Below are 17,723 nucleotides of genomic sequence, written 5' to 3'. Positions count from 1 at the left end.
TAATATAGTTTTATATATTAATAAATATTCAGTTTTATTCTTAATTATATTATTGATGTCAAATTTCATTTGTGGTAAAAAAATTTCCTCAATTTATAACTATTATTATGGTCATTTTAAAATTTAAAATATATTTTATTAAAGAATAATACTATATAACCAATCGTTTTGATAATTAAGTTTAACCAATTTAACTATAACAAAATACATCTAGATAAATGTGTGTACATGTGAATTGACACTTAAAAAGTAAGATGAGAATTAAAGTATATTAAGAGGTTTATTAAAGTATAATAAGACTTGGTTGTGGACTTGGTTATCACTACCACATTTTTTATCTATTGCAACATATTTTCAAGACAACATTTTAAAAGAGTTGTCTAAAATAAAAATAGACAACACTTTATACTAATTGCTAATAAATAGAGTTATTGCAACATATTTTTAATCAACATATTATAAGTGATGTCTTAAATAAATTAAAAGACACTTAACAAGTGTTGCTCTATCAAATATATAAGACAATTATTATAAAGTCAATATGTTACATTTTATAAATGTTGTCTTTAAATTTATTTTAAATTTCGTCTCCTAAGTGTTGCCTAAAATTTTTAATACCTTCCTCGAAAATAAATCTTATAATTGGTACATTATTTAGCTTTGCTTCCCAGTTTCCACTTTCCAGTTTTTCACCGAATTTGAAATAAAACAAATCCAACTTATCAGGAAATAATAGAAGTATTTCTCAAACGAGAACGAGCAAGGAAAGGGACTAGGTCTAGGGTTCTACATTATGTTGAAAAAAGTGAGCACGGCTATGGGGAGGGACACGGAGAATGACGAAGAGAATGAGAGAAAGAGAGATCCGCCATCGAAGGAGGAAGAAGAGAAAGATGGAGAAGGCGACAATGGAGAGAGAAGTCGCCACCGCCGCTTCCTGCACCTCTAGAGCTATCTCTGCCTTGCGCTGCTGTTGCCGTTTCTATCTTGCGCTGCCGGATCCGCCATTGCTGTAATCCCTCTTCTCTGCCTTGCGCAGCCTGAGCCGTCTCTGGTTGTCGTCGCTGCTCGATGGTCGTCGTCGGCTCGTCAATGCCTCACGTCCTCGCTGCTCTGCCTGAGCCGTCTCTGCTGTAATCCTCACTGCTCGCTGCAATCATGTCTCAGGTTAGGGTTTTTTCTCCTCGTAATCTTAGGAAGTTAATTCTATTCTCAGATTGGGGAAATTGAGGAATGTGTTTATTGTCTAATCATGTCTTAGGTTAGGGTTGCTCTTATGATACTGATGGCTTACCTTTCATACATGCTTGTTGAGGTGAGAATCTCCTTTTAATTTTAATGGAGGTATTTTTCCATGTCTATTCATTACTGATGCAATTAATTCCAATACTAATAATTTTATTTTCAAGAGTCACAACCAAGTACGTCAAAAATTTCAACATGTTTGATTTATTATGAGATTGCTGATCTGAATTAACCTATTGCGAGCATGTTTTTGCAACATTGTCATTCATTGCTGAGATATTTATATTCCTTTATGTTGGGATGGATGCACTGGACTAGAGAAGTGGCGATTCATAAGCCAAAGGTAATACTAACATTTATAGATTAATAAACTTTGTAAAACATGAAAATTTTAATTAACATTTTTGGTCTCTTGATTCATTAGTCCTGGAAAATCAGTTGGGATCAGTTCAGTGCTTCTAGGACTTATCCTAGTTAGAAGAGCAGCATTTGTTTTCCCTCTCATTCTTATCCAATTTGCTCCAGAAATCCCCACATGTGAAAATTGACATGAAGCAACAAGTATGTGTTTTCTTTCCCTGATTCAATTTCTTTTCAGAGCCTTCCTTGGTACATGACTCCCGTCTCCTATGATCTTGTTTCACAGGTCACAATCTGGTGGTCTGGTCTCATGCGAGGTGCTGTTTCTATAGCACTTGCTTACAACCAGGTGAAGTAATCAAACCTCATGGCTAGCTTTCAATACTAACTAAATCTGTGTCTGGTTTAGCAATAAACTGAATCTTTGACATGCAGTTTACAAGGCTAGGCCACACTACGTTGCGTGAGAATGCCATCATGATCACTAGTACCATTTCTGTTGTTCTCTTCAGCACAGCACAGTGGTTAGACACTAATCTTTTCTTGACCAACTTGGTTTGTAAGTAATAAAACAAGTGTTTGATTGAAAATATTGAACTAAAAGTCAACACTAAAAGGAAAAGGGGGACTTTGGTGGATTTGAAAAACAATAGTGTCAATGCATCATTTTCTCATACATGTGATGTGATCCCAGCATGTAATAATGTTTATCTTATTTTTCTTCTTGTTTTGGTTATTACAATTACTGGTTTCATGTCTGTAGTGTTGGAGTTTGTATCACCTTCTGAGAAACATAAGCATAATTCTCCACATTATGGGTAGGTTACTGTAGAACAACAATATCTCAGGTCAAATTCTGCCAGAGTTTAGAACCCTTCCAAAGCTTCAGACATTGGATCTTTCCAATAATTGATTCTCTGAGGTGATTCCTTCCACTCTCGGCCAATTAGATAGACTCCAATACCTGTGAGTAGTTTCTTATTTTGTTTTTCCTTTTATTATCATTTTAAGGAGTAAATTGATTTATTAATTTCGGTACTACTTGTGAGTAGTTAATGCAAATAAGTAAAAATTAAACAAAGGTAATTAGATGAAAATGATATAATGATAAACGTAATATAGTATATCTTTTTTTTGTTGCTTTTATATTGTCACGCCCACCCCAGCCCAGGCCAGGTCAGACCAGCGAGCTCCATGAATGAATGAATGAATTGAAGGAAAGAAGGGTTCAAAGTTTGGGGCTGGGATACAGAAAGCTTGGTGTCTCTCTATACAGTTATGGAAAGGACTCTGATGTTATTTTCTGGTCTCTTTCTCAGGTATCCAAGTGATGCAGATAAGCATCTCTTGGCGTGGCAGACTGGCCTCTCCAGAAATCAGGTTCCCCCTCCCTCCCCCCTTCCTCCTCTTTATTAACTTTCATTTATTGCTTTGCTTTCGTTCATATTCACAAATTACAAATACAAAATTCTCATCTTATATTTATATCTTGCATCAAACATCCACTAATCATTACCAGTTATATATAAATCTCTTACAATAATCATGACAAATTATGGCAGTTTAGCTAGCTATTCTCTTTAGTCTTTAATAGTTGTTAGTCTTGATATTTAATATGCTAATGTGGTGGAACGATATCTTAGATCATTGATTAAGTCTGAAGTTATTAGTTTGGGGGTCAGAATATTGTACTTGCTTTGATCCTCTCTGCTCGCGATTCGAGCTTCGAGTCTCTCCGCTCGGGTTCGAGCTTCGAGCCTTTCCGCTCGCGTTCGAGCTTCGATCCCCTCTGCTCGCGTTTGTTCATCACCACCGGTTACTATTTCACAGATACCTATGATTCTGCCTATTCTTTTTTCTTTTCCATTTTCGTGCCTTGAATCCTAATTTTAATAATATTGTTGTTGCTATTGTAGCATTTTTGGTAATAATGTTGATGTTTCAAGCTTTTCTAGTTTCTACTCGCCATTCATCTCTTACCAAAAGAAGAGTGGCAGGAGTTGATTCAGGTTCCTCTCTTATTTAATCTTATGAGATGTTAAGATATATTCAGCTAGATCTAAATTTGCAAATTAATTTAATTGGTTTGTCACATTTCTCTGGAGTTGTTAAGATATAAATAAATATATTTATAATTTTTTATTATTAGAAAAAGTTATTGTGAAATTTGATATATTTCATTTCTACTTCTGATTGTTTGGTGAACAGATCTCACCGATTAATATGTTCACCATTGCGTCAAAGTTAGTTTTCTATCTTCAGTGTTTTAATCTTACTTACATAAAAGTAATTAACCTGTGGCATTAAAATTACAAAAAGATTATTGTAGATATAAATAAATATATTCAGTTGTTATTGATTTGGTATGCCAGTTCAATTTCTTAGCGTAGCTATGTTGCTTGCTTGTTTCTACTTTTGAAAATTTTGTTCTTAGACAAATCATGATGGCCTTCACTAGACTTTTGCAGAAACTATTTTTGTGTGTCATTATCTCAATTGCTATATCACTTTGTCTCCATCTCTATGATCTCTCTTTACACAATCCAAGCACTTTCGATAGGATCAGAATTTGAGTTACTTGAGAATTTGATCTATTGCCTTAGTTTTTTATTTAAAAAGATGACTCTACTTAATTGTAGTTTTGAATGATAAGAATACATGAAGCTTATGGTTGATTATTGTAGCTGAATTTAAAATAAGTTGCACAAAAATTATATATGAAACACCCCCTTATATATGAATGAGTCTGAGTATTATTACCTGGCTATCTTGATGTGTATGTGTGTGTATGTGATTCATAAAAGAGTGATAATGTTGCGTGAACAAATTAATGGTGATGACTAGTGAGTGGACTTGTCTGATAGTGATAGTCAACTAAAAATGCCTCCTAAGCCTTACTCCTATCCATTTGAGAGTTGTGGAGATGCTAGTACAAGATGAAGACTTACTAAAAATGTCTCCTAAGCCTTACTTCTATCCATTTGATGAACCTGAAGATAAAGTTGGAGAAGATAACATTTCAAGGCTATCCTCTAATATGTCCTCAGTTAGTGGTTCCAAAGAATAGAACTGTTCTGTTTGGACTCTGATCTAATATGTCCTCAGTTAGTGGTTCCAAAGAATAGAACTGTTCTGTTTGGACTCTGATCTAATATAAATTTGCAAGATCTGCATCTAGCTTTTTTCCTTGGCTATGTCATATATATGTGTATTTTTGAGGTATATGATAGAATCAATTGATTTGATTAATATATGCTATTGATTTGATTAATATATGCTGAATATGATAGAATCAATTGTTCAAGAGCTTTGTGTTTGTCATAGATTCTGCTAACAAAAACACTTATTCTACTTATTAGAGATCAAGCACAAAATTCAATATTAAGATTCCCAATTTCTTTCAATAAATGTATTTTTCTTTGGATTCAATGCTACTAGATTAGGAGTTCCTCTTGTTTTTTGCTAGCTAGGCTACCAGTGAAGTTAGTAGAAGTGGTAGTTTACAAAGAAGAAATTACAATTTTTGTTGTTGGATTAAAGTGATTTAAGTATCTATTTCAAAGTTTCATGCAATTTCGATAACAAATTTCGGAGAACTTCTAAAACCACTTTTTAATGAGGTAGCAAGAAAAGTTGCTGGATTTGGTCCTGAATGATAAGAAATCATGTATTTATAAGAATTAAGATGGTGACTTGCTAATTTTGCTTTAACAAATATTCTATTAGAAAAACTACAAAAAGCACTGCTCATGAATATATATATTTGTTAGGGGAATGCACAATTTAATATTCATATATAAGAAACATCCCCAGAGGTGAAGTCCTGTTACCCTTCACTCTTGTTGTTTAGAAGGAGTTTTTTAGACCTATTTATTGCTTTTATATCTATAGTAATTAATATCATAAAGAAATTTTTATTATAATTTTTCAGTTTTAATGGTAAGTTGCTTATTTTTTATTGTGTATTATTTGCAGATTTAGCATATGGGACAAGTCAAGCATGGATATAAAATATGCAAGTAGATTGACATTTTTTTTTATAAATATTAATTACTATTTTGTTATGACAATTATTGTTAGACAATAATTTTATTATTTTGTTGAGAATTATTGATAAACATGTATTTGAAATACTAATTGAACTTTTTAATATCTATTTTAATTAGAATTTTATTATTAGTTATCTTGTCTCTTTTATAATTTTTTCTATTGTGCACAAATTTATTTATTAATTAAAATAATTACATATGTATGAACAAAAAATTTTATTGTAAATTTTATTTTTTGTATTTTTATTACAAAATTAATTTTTATTTTTATAAAAAAGGCAACCCTTTTATTAGTTGCATATTTTGAATATTAGACAACTTGCATATCCAAAAGAAAAATCAACACTTGTACATGTTGCATATCCAAAAGAAAAGGCAACACTCGTATAGGTTGCATATCCAAAAGAAAATGCAATACTTTAAAGGGTTGCATATTCAAAACTAATAGGTAACATTTCAAAGGATTGCGAATTCTAACTTATAAGCAACACGTAAAAGAGTTATATTTTATTGCAAATAGGCAACACTTTTTAGTAGTGACCAAAATACGAGAGAAGAGACAACACTGCAAAAGTGTTGTCTCAAATACACCTTTGAAGTGTTGTTGTTTTTCAACCAAAGGCAACACTTACCAAGTGTTGCTCTCAAAAGCGTTGCTTTTGAAACAAAAAAGTGTTGCCTTGATCTAAGGCAACGGCTGCATATGCAACGCCGCCCAAAAACGTTGCCTTAGGTCCAAAAGTGTTGCCATAGATCAAAAGCAACATTTTGTCAGCTTTTAGGCAACACTTTTTAAATGTTACCTCAACCTAAAAATGTTGTAGTGTAAAAGATACGTATTCACTTCAATTTTTTTTTTTTGCTAAATCTGAATTAGGCTGCTTGTATTTATTTAAAATTATTTTTAATTTAATTAATTAAATATATGTGTTACAACTTTTAAAAATTATATTCCAAAATCTATCTTCAATAAATTACGATAAATGTTAATAGGCACTTGAAAAAGTAAAAAATGTAGTTTTTCTTAAATTTTAAAGTCTAAATTTTAATCCTAAACCCTAACTGTCTCATAAATTCTAAATCCCAAAATTTTAAATTTTGAACCCTTATTTTTAAATTCTAAATTTTAATTTTAAACCATTGATATAAAATACAATAAATAGAGAGTTAAGATTTGTCTAATTAACAAGGTTACTTAGTAAAAAATGTTTAAAGATACATTATAAAAAACACATCACTTAATGACAGTTTACGACTATTGCAAAATTGGTAACACAATTTAAGATTGGTATATTGCAATAGTTTCAAATCAACACGATATATTGATATAGCGGTGGTTATATCAACAGTTGTTAAAAACTACTGCAAATTCTAATTTTCATATTTTAAATGATGATAATTCTAAATGCAAATAATTCATTTTGCAGTAGTTTAAAACTGCTGCTATTTCACACATGTGTTGTAACATATGCACCATAAATTACTTGATGAAAAGTAAAATTTTTATCAAATTAGATATCATATCTCCCTTTCATTTTTAGAGCACCACTTATATAAAGATGATAAAATAATTTTTTCTAAAATTATTTATTTGGCTATAGTAAAAAAACATAATCTAAAAAACGTAGATTAATATAAAAATATAAATTATGAATAATTAATTAATAATTCTAACTAATATTAATTTAAATGACACTGAATTTTTTAAACTTATATAAAATAATTTTTTTCAAAGTTTTATTCAAAAAATTTAAAAATAAATAATAATTATTAGACTAAAAATAGAATAATTAATAATAAAAATTAGTAGATTAAAATATAGATCTTAAGAATCAGAGAAAAGAAAAAATATTAAAGAATTATATAAATTACAAATAAAAACTTAACTTGTAAAATACTATTAAATTTGCAAAATGAGAAAAATATCAAAATGATAATAAAATGAAAGCAGAAAATTAATATTTTAAAATTTATAAAAAAATAAAAAATAAAACTATCTTCTAATAAAATTTTTGTTAAAAATTTAAATTATAAATAAATTAAAAAATTAGTATTAGAGTCAAAATAACGATTTTAAAAATATAACACATTTTTTTAATAAAAATAACATTTTTAATCTATGCTACATGTCAAAATTTAATATATGATAATCTATTTAATAGATGAGATTAAATATTTTTTATTAAAAGACATTTTAAAGTTTAAACATCTTTGCATGAGTCTCGCTCCACCTCATTTTTAATAATCTTCTTGCCTAAAAGCGAGATAGTTTATTAAAGAATAATTGTTAATGTTATATAAGTTTTTAATAATGGAATTATTTAAAAATGAAGAGATTACATTAGCGTACCAATAATATATAGATACAATAATTATTAGGGATCGAAAAGAGTAAGTTATATTATCCATCTATTTATGGTTGCGTAGTAGTGGATATTATGTGATGGTGATCTTCATAATTGAAATTTAATTCAATTTAGTAAAACATCAAAGGATCCCAACTGTAATCTACAATCCTAAAACAACAACATGATCTACAATCCTACGCAATCAAAAAAACAATTAAGCAATTAATCAGATGATTTATTTGGTGAAGTTTAGTTCGAAACATTAAATGCTTTTGGAATAATTAGGAGACAGCAAGAATTTTGTATTTGTAATATAATATTATTGCTACTTCTATAGAGTTTAGCTCCAAAAAATAATATTATTAAGCAATTAAATGTTTTCAAATATTCAATTAATCATCAACGTCAATTATGCTACATAATTAACAAGAAATCGACTTATGTGATTATGTTCTATATTAATAAAACTTACTTCCTAAACGGTTTTATATTTTATAAGTATGTGAAAAATCCCAAAACAGTCCCTGACAAGTACTTCAAAAGACAACGAGATCCTCGAAAAAAAAATATCCAACTCGGCTCCTGAACTTTACTTTTATGGGATTGATTAGCCCTTGTGCCAAAAAAGTGAATGTTGTTTTTTTTTTGGCATACGGGCTAATCAGTCCAAAAAAAAAAGATCAGAGACCGGCTTGGGTATTTTTTTTTTTTGGGTCCTCGTTGTTCTTTCGAGATAATTGTGAGGGGCTGGATGGAGTATTCACTCTATAAGTATTTATTTTAAACATTCGAAAAATCCAAAAGTATTTTTGACTTTGATAAAAATAAAAAATAAGTGTGGAGTCTACCAAAATTTTAAACCCAAAAAAATGATGAAAATATATGATTAAAGAATATAACTTGTAGCGGAAAAAGGGTTATTTATTATTACTATTGATGTATGAGTTGCTAATTAAGCTTACTTACTTTGACTTATTGCTATTGCCAAAAATATAATGCATTATTTCGCCATAAGCTTACCTATTTCAGAGCAAATATGCTCTCACTTCTCTTGCATTGATAGAAATTTATACAAATTGTTTCTTTGAAGAAATAATAACGAAAATATAATTGGTTTCACAAGTTAGCTAACTTTAAAAGTACTAATAATAATGCATTAAAAGGGGGTAGTTGAGAGACATAAGGTAGAACAAAATGAAGTTAGAAACATTAATTTGTAATTTGGTGGGAACTATACATAATTAGTCTTTATAAAATTTTTCTTTTGACTTTTGTCACTACAATTTAAAAGGTTTTTATTTTAGTCACTGCCATTAATTTTATTTTATTAAATACTGATGTGGTTGGTTAAATAATATTAATGCGACACGTTTTGCATTGCTGCGTTAGTAATTAGCAAAACAAACTAACAATAAAAATTAAGATAGAGACCTTTTAGATTTTATTGGATCAAAAGAAAAATATATAAAACTAAATTTTTTTTTATAGGAGCTAAAAGTTTATTTAAGTAATAACAAAAATGTCAGAGAGATATGAAAATTGAATTTAAATTATATATATTAAATTAAATAAAATAACTGAATTTAAAGTTATTATCTCTCTGATATTATTCTTTAGGATATTTTTCATTTATAAAATAAAAAAAATATTTATTTCTTCCAAAACGAATTTTTAACTTTATTTTTTAAAATATAATTTTTTTTTTTTGGGTTAACAGGAAGTTCGCGCTCCCCCTCTCCCGGCAAACTCTATGTTATACAAATTTTATAAGTAGATTACTAATGATAAATTAATGAACAAAATGTCATTTCTATGTTTTACAAGTTTATAACTTTTTGGCATGATAGTTCACGACATACAATGTTATAGATCATGCATACATTAATTTATTTAAAACAAGTACAGCTACCGTTTACTAGAAGATGCTCCTCCATCACTAAGAGCGGTGCAAGTCTTTCGCGTGTGTCTAATTTGGCGACACAATCCGCACCGCTTCTCCCCATTATGCTCAACGTCATCCATGTTGTTACAAATCCTGGAGCTCACGGGCTGATTGTTGGATCGGCCTTGACCATCATGAAAATGTGTTGTGCAATCACTTTCGAGTTCAACCTACGATGATCTTGCCCCATCGAAGTTTGCATGCAACTATGAGGACTAGTGTATCTCCTAACCCCCACCTTTCTTGTTTTCGGCGATATGATATAAGTATGCTCCAATTACAACTGGGTTTTAACTGGATACATCTTGCATTGTACCTCCAATGGTCACTCTCGACTATTTTGCACTCCACAGCCCTCCTGATGCTGTACTGCTTAACTGCCAACAAGACTTCTTCCTTGTTCCCAAATTGTTGTCCAACCTCAAACTCATTGCTTGGGTCTTCTTCAAGACCTCCTTGGGTAAACAACTAATCCGAAATCATTGCATCGAGATTCAACCAATTGAAATGTTCCGGCCGGTCATATGGTTGAGAAATGACAGGCTGTGTAAAAGCAATCTGTGTGTCACTGTAGTAGGTCATCTCCTCTTCCTCGTCACCATCATAAGGGATTTCGGCTGGTTCTTCATCAGCATCGTCTCCATCATCGGGGTTGACTTCATACTGCTCCATCATCGGATCTCCGATAGCAGAACCGTCATGACTTTCAAGACCGTCATCCATTAAGTCAACGTTACGAACTTCAACATTAGACCCTTCCTGACTACCCTCAGGTGGCATATTCAGATCTACCATCGTCCTTCTGATAGTTCATCTAACAACGCCACTCGTCGGACTATCGTCGACAGTATCTGCAGATGATCCTCGGCCACCAAATTCAACAAGAAACACGTATAACTCCAACAGATGAATATTGGTCCATCGGTTGTGCCACGACCTTATAAGCTGTACGTCCTCGTCGTCGCGCAACCGGTACCTAATGCAAAACAATAGAAATATCGCTCACAATGATGGTCTGATAAACATACTAGTAACAAAGACACAGACAACACAACTATAATATACCTTTTATAAAACAAATTCCCATCTAACTCGGTCGGATATCTGCAGTAAATTTCTTTTACCCTTTTCGATTCTTACTGTCCGAGGGCATGCAATATCAAATTCTTCAAAACTGTTAAACTATTGATCTCCGGTGTCATAAACGTAATCATCGGCTGGCTCGATCTAAAGACAATTGAACCTTCTTCATCATACAATATTTTACCATCGTAATGAATGGATAACAATGAATTTCCTGATATCGTAGCAATAACGTATTAAATGAGGAAGAAATTAATTAGAGAAGTTGTGGTTACTTGATTTCCAATAGACTTGCTTTTATCTTTAAATTTATCAAAAAATTTGTCGGGAGCGACAAACTTACTGTTAATTCAAAAAAAAAAATTGTATTTTAAAAAATAAAACTAAAAACTCGTTTTGGAGAAAATAAATATTTTTTTATTTTATAAATGAAAAAAATCCTTATCCTTTAACTAAATGATAATTAAAAGTTAGATTTTTTTTTCTGACAGTGCAAAAGTTAGAAATCTTATGTGGCGATGGTTAGAAGATTTCATGAAATATTATCCGTGTTAGTTACATCATAGAGAGCAAGTAAGTATGAGAAAAATGTGTTTTTCGTTTTAGAAAAAAGTTAGGATGAATATTCAACCAGCAAAAAAAAAAAGTGAATGATTCTATATTATTAGATAAAATTTTATACAATTAAAAATATTATAATAATTAATTAATAATTATAAATTATAAAATTTACTGATCTTCTAACATTTTTTTTATTGAGTAAACTGTATTTTTTTTTATTTTCTAATATTTATCAATTTTTTTAATTTTATTTTTTAATATTTAAAAAGTTTGATCTATTTAATGAATTATGAAGGTGTACAATTTGTACACGTCGTAGGACGACTAATCATTTTTTTATATAATTATTTTTTCTGTCGAAATAAAAAAATTCTATTGAATATTCATTCTAAAAGAAATACGTCTTCACAATAGCGAAACCAAAATTTTAATACTGGAGATTAAATTCTTATAATTAATCTTAATTTTTTTTTCTTTCAAAATGTATAGTATTTTTAACTTTAACTTTTTATTATAATTAACTTATGAGTAACTATAAAACTTTTTCTTAACAAAATAAAAATAGATAAATTTATACTAAAAGTCTAAAACTATATATGTTCAATAACAAACGAGAAAAAAGAACTCAAAATAAATTAGATTACATGATTGATCCGAATTCCATAGTTTATATAAAAATATAATTTTAATATATCCATCAATTCAACTCTTCTAACATTTAAACTGTTGAACTTCTAATTGTTTGATTAAATGATTGTTCAGATTTCCATAATATTACTCTTTTTATTTTGAGCTCTTGTTGTTTCATACGCTCAACAAAATAAAAGACAAAACGTTGGTTTATCATAAAAAAGAAAAGAAAAGATAGGACCAAAATTTGTACTCTGAAATGTGATTCCACCTTATTAAAGATAAGATTAAGCATAAGTTATACTCCGAGTGGTGGTGGATCTACAAATTTTATAAGAGGAAAGTCAAATTAAATACAAAATAAATTAAAATATAACATAACAAAAAATTAACAAAATATAATTTAGAGTATATAAGTTAAAATTAATAATTATATTATATGAAAATTAACATTTAATTACATACTTTAGGATTTTGATATTTTTAAATTTGTTCTGCGATATTTTATATAACTAAAATTATCAATTTATCATCTGAGATAAATTTTAAAGCATTTTTTTTTCAACATATATAATTATATAATTTACTAAAAATTTATCTTTTATCTTGTTTTGAAGTCTCGTTTTAATAATTTTTATTGTTTAAAAAATTTATTAAATTATTACTATTGTTATAGAAAGAATCAATAAAAAAAATTTTATAGTCAGTTATTTTTTTACATTAATACAAACTTATATTTTTTAATAACTTTTTTATACATTTTTATTTTTTTAAATTTATTTATTAATTATTACTACTATATTATAATACACATTATAATTTATACGTATTAAATTATTAACATGTACATTTTTTTAGTGTGTTAGTATACTAAAATATATATATATATATATATATATATATATATATATATATTAATTATATAATAATAATAAACTAATAATATTAATTTAAAAAAAAATTTGGGACACCACGACCAGGTTAGGTCTCCCCATAAATCTGCCATTGTCAGGCACGGACCCACCTTCATGAATGGGGGGCACTTGCCCCCAGTGACATTTGATATTTTTAAACTCAAAAAAAAAAAAAATATATATATATATATAATATGCCCCCACTTTAAATTTTAAATGACCCCACTACAAATAAACTAAGCCCAATTATTAAAAGTCTAAGCCCATTTTATTTTTTTATGATTTTGACTATTAGTTAACCTAATTAAATTTAGTCTTCTTCTGTTTTTAAATCCTAGCCGTCACTCATTTATTCTCTTAAACCCTTTTCTTAGTTTCATATTTTCAATCTTCTTTTTCTATTCCTTGTCTAGTGGTCATCTTCTCTTCATCAAAAGGTAAATTTTAAATTCTCTATTTTATTTTATATAGCTCTCTATGACTCTATGTATCTTTCAATTTCATTGTTTCTCTTTTTGATATTTTCAATTGCAAATTTTAATTCAAACAATTATAGTTTAAGTATTAATCTATTTTTTATTCTTTTCATGAATTTATATATTTTATTTTATTCTCAATTTAGTGATCCTTATTATTTATTTGTTTATCTTTCGTTCTATTCTATTATATGTAATTAGATTGCATATAAATTTTTAAAGTGAATTGATCAATTTACTAATTTAGAATATATATTTTTATTTTTAGAAATAGTAATGGAGAAATATTTCAAAAGAAAGCTACCACTAGAATCTGAAGTCACTCCATTAGTCTCTTCTAATAAAAAGAAGTTCTTAGAATTCAATGTGGAAAGTCTGGTAGCTGATCCTGGACAACGACCCAAAATTTCAAATTATGATCCAAATGACAGAGATGAAGTTAGACGAGCTTATTTGCAAAAAGGTCCTTGTCAACCAAGAGAACATGATTTTGCACAAACATATTTTGGAACTTCTCTCCGTAGATTTAATGCTGATTGGTTTGATGAATTTGGCAATTGGTTGGAATATAGTATTTCAAAAGATGCTGTATTTTGTCTTTGTTGCTATCTTATGAAACCTGATGGTGCGAGTGGTGATGCTTTTGTAAAAGAGGGCTTTTCAAATTGGAAAAAGAAGGAGCGATTACAAACACATGTTGGAAATCATGATAGTGCTCATAATCAAGCTCGAAGAAAATGCGAAGCACTCATGAAGCAAAAACAACATATTGAAGTTGTTTTTCAAAAGCATTCAGACCAAGCTAAAAGAGATTACCGAACTCACTTAACAGCAACAATTGAGTGCATTAGGTTCTTATTGCGACAAGGATTGGCCTTTCGTGGTGATGATGAATCGCACAATTCAAATAATCAAGGTAATTTTTTGGAGCTTCTTGACTTTCTTGCTCAACATAATACAGAGATTGATCGTGTTTTCAAAAATGCTCGTGGAAACCTTAAGCTAGTAGCACCTAAAATTCAAAAAGATATTGTTAGAGCTGCTGCAAGTGAAACTACTAAAGTTATTATTGATGATCTTGGAGATGATTTATTTGCTGTTTTAGTTGATGAAGCTCGAGACATCTCTGTTAAAGAGCAAATGGCTGTTTGTTTGCGGTATGTGAACAAAGAAGGGATTGTAATGGAGCGATTTCTTGGCCTTGTCCATGTTTCTAGCACAAATGCGTTGTCATTAAAAGTAGCTTTGGAATCTTTATTAACAAAGCATAATTTAAGTTTAGCAAGAATACGTGGACAAGGTTACGATGGAGCTACTAATATGCAGGGAGAATTTAATGGCTTAAAAAGTTTGATCTTGAAAGAAAATGCTTGTGCTTTTTATGTTCATTGTTTTGCTCACCAACTTCAATTAGCACTTGTGGTTGTTGCAAAGAAACAGGTCGAAATTGCACTACTTTTTAATTTGCTTGCTAGTTTGTGCAATATTGTTGGAGCTTCTTGTAAACGTAAAGACATGCTTCGTGAAAGTCAAATGCAAAAGACAATTGTTGCATTACAAAATGGAGATGTTTCTAGTGGGCGTGGCTTAAATCAAGAAACAACATTGAAAAGGGCAGGTGATACTCGATGGGGCTCACATTATGGTACAATACTTAGCTTGATTTCTATTTTTTCTTCCGTGGTAGAAGTTCTTGAAGTTATTGAGGAAGATGGAAATAATCCTGAACAAAGAGCTGAAGCATGCCAATTATTGAATCATATTCAATCTTTTGAATTTGTATTCAATTTACATTTGATGAAAAGTATATTAGGAGTTACTAATGAGTTGTCTCAAGCTCTACAAAGAAGTGATCAAGACATTATAAATGCTATGACATTGGTTAAAGTGTCCAAGCAACGATTGCAAAGTATAAGAGACGATGGTTGGTCCTCTTTGCTCAACGAAGTTTTACTATTTTGTGATAGTCACAATATTCTTGCTCCAAATATGAATGATATATTTGTAACACAAGGAAGATCAAGGCGCAAAATCCAAAAGGTCTCAAACTTGCATCATTTTCAAGTTGAATTATTTTATCAAGTGATTGATAGACAACTTCAAGAGCTTAACAATCGTTTTACAGAGGTAAATACTGAGCTACTTCTTTGTATAGCTTGTTTGAATCCAAGTGACTCATTTTTTGCATTTGATAAGGAGAAGTTGCTTTGTTTAGCTGAATTTTATCCACATGAATTCTCTTCTACTCAAATTTTGGCACTTGATAGTCAACTTGAGAATTTTATATTGGATATGCGTCTTGATGATCAATTCTCAAATATAAATGGAATCAGTGGACTATCTCAAAAGTTAGTTGAGACAAAAAAGCATATTGTTTATCCATTGGTATTTCTTCTGTTGAAATTAGCTTTGATTCTACCTGTGGCAACAGCATCAGTTGAAAGAACATTTTCTGCTATGAATATCATAAAGAGTCGACTTCGTAATCGAATGGGAGATGAGTGGTTGAATGATTGTTTGGTTACATATATAGAAAGAGAGACATTCAATCAAGTTGATAATGAAACAATTATTCAACATTTTCAAAATATGAAAACAAGAAGAGAAGTACCTTCAAGATTTGAAGCGAAGAAAGTTAGCAGCTAATGTAATTTTTGGTTTTTTTTGTATTCGAATAATTAATGTGCACTTTTATATTTTTAAATTTAAATTAATATATATTTTGATAATAATGTGTATTATTTTTGCCCCCCCACCATAAATTTTCTGGGTCCGTCACTGGCCATTGTATACTCCCTTTAGATTGATTCATTGTTCTGCAAACCCTCAGAAACCTATCACGTTTATTTTGTTTGCTTTATAAGTCGGTTTTTTTTAATAATATTATAATTGTAATTGCATTCAATTGGGTGTCCGAAAAAAAAAGTTAGGTAAGTCTTCTAATTTTTTGTTTTGTCCGTGTCTCGTTTTTCATGTTTAGAAAGGTTTATTTTATTTCAAGTTTTATAAGTTGGAGTATTTTGATAAAGATGTCTAAAATATTTTTTTTAAATATATATTTTAATAATTAAAATTTAATATATAATTAATTAAATTGTATTATTTTTGTTAAAATTAGATTAGATAAATTAATTTGACCAAAAAATGATAAATCAAATTTTAAATTGATCTAAATTAATATTATTTTATAGAAAATAACTACAATATTCCTATTATAAAAAATGACAAAAATATTTCTATTATATATATATTAATTTTAAGAATCTTAAATTCTAGCCATTTTTTTCTCTGCCGTCATAAAATTTTTAAAATTGATATATATATATATATATATATGGATATTTTAGTTATTTTTTATAATAGGAATATTATAGTCATTTTTTATAAAAAATATTAATTTAGACTGGTTCAAAATTTAACTCATTGATTTTTTGGCTAACTTAATTTGTCCAGCCTAATTTTAATAAAAAATAACATAGTTTAATCAGTTATGTTCCGGCTCAGCCCAGCTGACATTATGCCCCGGCCCGGGTGGTCGACCCGACGGGCACGTTGGACCCGAACCAGGAGGCCAACCCAACACCTCCACCCCTCCAGCAAAGCACCTGACAGCTGGGGGAAAGGAAACTTCCTGAAAGGCGGATTTGCTTCTGTGGGACCCGTCCTAGGTACAGAGTATATAGGGGGAGGGTCCTACCCCTCCCCGAGGTACGTCACTATCCCTCACTTTTACTGCCATCTGTACGGATCCTGACTTGAGCGTCGGAGTCCTTTTTGCAGGTGGCTCCCCCTTCACACCACTACAGCTCGGGAGGTCGCGAGGCTCCAACAATCCGTCCTTAAGCACAACCCGGGAGGTAGATCCATTCCTCAGCAACCTAAGACCAGATCGTCTTCATCCGATCATAACATTTTCGTTCATCCGATCCGTTTGGTACCCGACTAACCGAACAAGTTGTATATGTTAAATTATAATTATTAAACGATATCTTTAAAAAAATATATTTTTAACATCTTTTTCTAAGTAGTTTCTTTATAAATTTACTATCGAAAATAATGATATAAAATAATATATTTCCGTTTTTATTTGAGATATAAAAATAGGAAGGGGAGTG

The 17,723-nt window shown here is 29.8% G+C and overlaps 1 protein-coding gene and 1 pseudogene across 1 annotated transcript; both read left to right on the top strand.

Moving 5' to 3' along the window:
• Positions 1–836: 836 nt before the first annotated feature.
• On the top strand, positions 837–2,518 carry LOC148575591 (sodium/hydrogen exchanger 1-like; annotated as a pseudogene).
• An 11,366-nt stretch (positions 2,519–13,884) lies between these two features.
• LOC148575590 (uncharacterized) lies at positions 13,885–16,254 on the top strand. Its single transcript, XM_088502432.1, has one exon. It carries the CDS (start codon positions 13,885–13,887, stop codon positions 16,252–16,254), a length of 2,370 nt encoding a protein of 789 aa, XP_088358558.1.
• The last annotated feature ends 1,469 nt before the right edge of the window (positions 16,255–17,723 follow it).

Source organism: Arachis ipaensis, chromosome B1 (assembly GCF_059453495.1).
Source record: "Arachis ipaensis isolate K30076 ecotype BB chromosome B1, ASM5945349v1, whole genome shotgun sequence".
In the NCBI taxonomy this organism is placed as follows: domain Eukaryota; kingdom Viridiplantae; phylum Streptophyta; class Magnoliopsida; order Fabales; family Fabaceae; genus Arachis; species Arachis ipaensis.
The sequence above is the reverse complement of the archived record's forward strand: the minus strand, read 5'-3'. Positions and strand labels throughout refer to the sequence as shown.

What these genes read in the sequence shown, in the direction of transcription:
- LOC148575590 (XM_088502432.1), top strand. Translation starts at nt 13,885, where the DNA reads ATGGAGAAATATTTCAAAAGAAAGCTACCACTAGAATCTGAAGTCACT.